This window comes from Rutidosis leptorrhynchoides, chromosome 4, assembly GCF_046630445.1.
Source record: "Rutidosis leptorrhynchoides isolate AG116_Rl617_1_P2 chromosome 4, CSIRO_AGI_Rlap_v1, whole genome shotgun sequence".
Lineage (NCBI taxonomy): Eukaryota > Viridiplantae > Streptophyta > Magnoliopsida > Asterales > Asteraceae > Rutidosis > Rutidosis leptorrhynchoides.
In genome coordinates this window covers 209947194-209948391 of record NC_092336.1, presented here as the reverse complement: position 1 = coordinate 209948391, position 1198 = coordinate 209947194, and the positions used below count along the sequence as shown (strand labels likewise).

General features: G+C 37.6%; 1 protein-coding gene across 1 annotated transcript; it reads right to left on the bottom strand.

Annotated features, from left to right (window-relative positions):
* Window positions 1–259: 259 nt before the first annotated feature.
* On the bottom strand, window positions 260–988 carry LOC139841389 (uncharacterized). Its single transcript, XM_071831609.1, has one exon. The coding sequence runs from the start codon at window positions 986–988 to the stop codon at window positions 260–262; it is 729 nt and encodes a 242-aa protein (XP_071687710.1).
* Between the last annotated feature and the right edge of the window lie 210 nt (window positions 989–1198).

Sequence of the window (1198 nt, the reverse complement as noted above, 5' to 3'; positions counted from 1 at the left end):
GACATGGACGTGGACTTGGGACTCTGGTAGGCCGTGGTCCATGGGCGTGGGCGTAGGCCGTGGGCTGCCTGGTCAGCTCAGTTTCCTGGATCGTAAATTCTGATTTCCGAGGTCATAACTCGGTCTTCACCGTTTTCGCTCTAGATTCTTCATTTTAAGTCTGATTTCTTTGGTATTAAGGTGATGAAAGATGTATTACACCTACGCGAGTATTCATAGTTCTCCTAAAACCATCCAATAGCATCAATAAGATCTGATTTTATGGTTTCTCAGAGCTTCTTGAAAAAATGTATATTGAACCCATCTGGCCCGGGTGCTTAAGTACTCTCACAAACAAAAACATCATCTCGGATTTCTTTTTCATTGTGGGATCCTCTAATGCCGAAGCATTATCAACTGACTCATATGGATAGCTAAGTTCTTCCATACTTGGTCTCTCGATATTTGGTTCTTCAAAAACACTCTTGAAGTGTGTGAAAATTTCCTCCTTAATCTCTTTAAGAGAGTCATTCCAAACACCATTAATAGTTAAGCCTGTTATGTTGCTTTTGTTATTTTTCCTATGGGTTATTGAGTGAAAACAATTTGTGTTCTCTTCACCTTCTATCACCCATTTAATGCGAGCTTTTTTTTTGAGCATATTCGATTTAAGTCTCTCTTTTTCTAGCCACTTCTTTCTAGATTCTCTCCACATCAATCTTTCATTTTCGTTGAGCGAACTGGTTTCAGTCTTTAGTTCTAGGCTGAGTGTAGCACCTTTTATTGCTTCAATTTCATCGTCCAGATTAATAAAATTTTTATTACTCCGTTCTTTCAAAGCAATCTTAACATTCTTTAACCTATTCCGGAACATGCAACCCTTTAGATTATTTACCGGAAGAAGTGGCCTAGGCATCATTGATAACTTGATCAATACCATCTTCATTAACCAAGCATCAAATATCTTAAAAGGTTTTGGACCAAAATTTCTTTCTTCATCCTTTAACATGATTGGAAAACGATCCGGATGATTCCTATCCAAATCAACTGTGACGACCCGAAAATTTCCGACCAAATTTAAACTTAATCTTTATATGGTTTCGACACGATAAGCAAAGTCTGTTAGTTTAAGTCTCAAAAACTTTGAACTGTTTTCATGTATGCAATTACCTTTCGACTGCTCTCGAAGATTCACGAACCATTTATCGTAAATAGCAAT